This window comes from Austrofundulus limnaeus, unplaced genomic scaffold (genome assembly GCF_001266775.1).
Source record: "Austrofundulus limnaeus strain Quisiro unplaced genomic scaffold, Austrofundulus_limnaeus-1.0 Scaffold9456, whole genome shotgun sequence".
Classification (NCBI taxonomy): domain Eukaryota; kingdom Metazoa; phylum Chordata; class Actinopteri; order Cyprinodontiformes; family Rivulidae; genus Austrofundulus; species Austrofundulus limnaeus.
The window spans coordinates 1-660 of record NW_013961858.1 but is presented as its reverse complement, the minus strand read 5'-3'; the positions used below and the strand labels follow the sequence as shown (position 1 = coordinate 660).

At 36.7% G+C, this 660-nt stretch overlaps 1 protein-coding gene across 1 annotated transcript; it reads left to right on the top strand.

The window, feature by feature from the left end:
* Positions 1-57: 57 nt before the first annotated feature.
* On the top strand, positions 58-504 carry LOC106512636 (coagulation factor XIII A chain; the record flags this gene model as incomplete). Its single annotated transcript, XM_014001214.1, is given in 1 exon segment — positions 58-504. A coding segment is annotated over 1 exon segment (142 nt), but the record flags the coding sequence as incomplete, so codon positions are not given.
* Positions 505-660: the final 156 nt, after the last annotated feature.

Below are 660 nucleotides of genomic sequence, written 5' to 3'. Positions count from 1 at the left end.
TTTTTATAAAAGCAGTCTAGTCCTGATGGTTTCTAACTCAGACCCTTCTGGTTCCAGTCTGATCCCAGGAGGCTCCTCTCTGACCTGCACCGAGATGTTCACGCCTCAGAGGGCCGGCAGAACCAGAGTGTTCGCTACTCTGGACTGTTCTGGTCTCAGACAGGTCTCCGGCCAGGCGTCCATCAACATCGAGGCCTGAGGATCACTGCAGCGTTACGGAAACCCAAAGTCTTTCTGCTTCAGATACACTTTGTCTTAAATAAATGGCCTTTTTTATGTAAAAAAGTAAATAACTTCTGCTCCCAAACTATCAACTAGTTTGATTATTTTGCAAACCTGATGAAATTAAATTATAGACTTGATTTTTTTCTCACTGAAAGAGTTTCAAACACAAATATGCAGGATTTTTTTATGTTAAAAGAAAGGAAATTGACAGTGTTATTTAATTTATCAATTTAAATCAGAGGGATTTTTGCTTTGAATGTTTATTTTCCATTAAAAAAATCACACATTTAGATCTGACATATTTTTTAAAGTAATGGCATTAACATATTGGCCAGAAATAAATAATGCATTTACAGTTCTGCAGGCTCTAGATCTTTTTTTTTCTCCCTGAAGTTTTGTCCAACTTTCATAGTTTTTTCCCCATTCTTATCAATT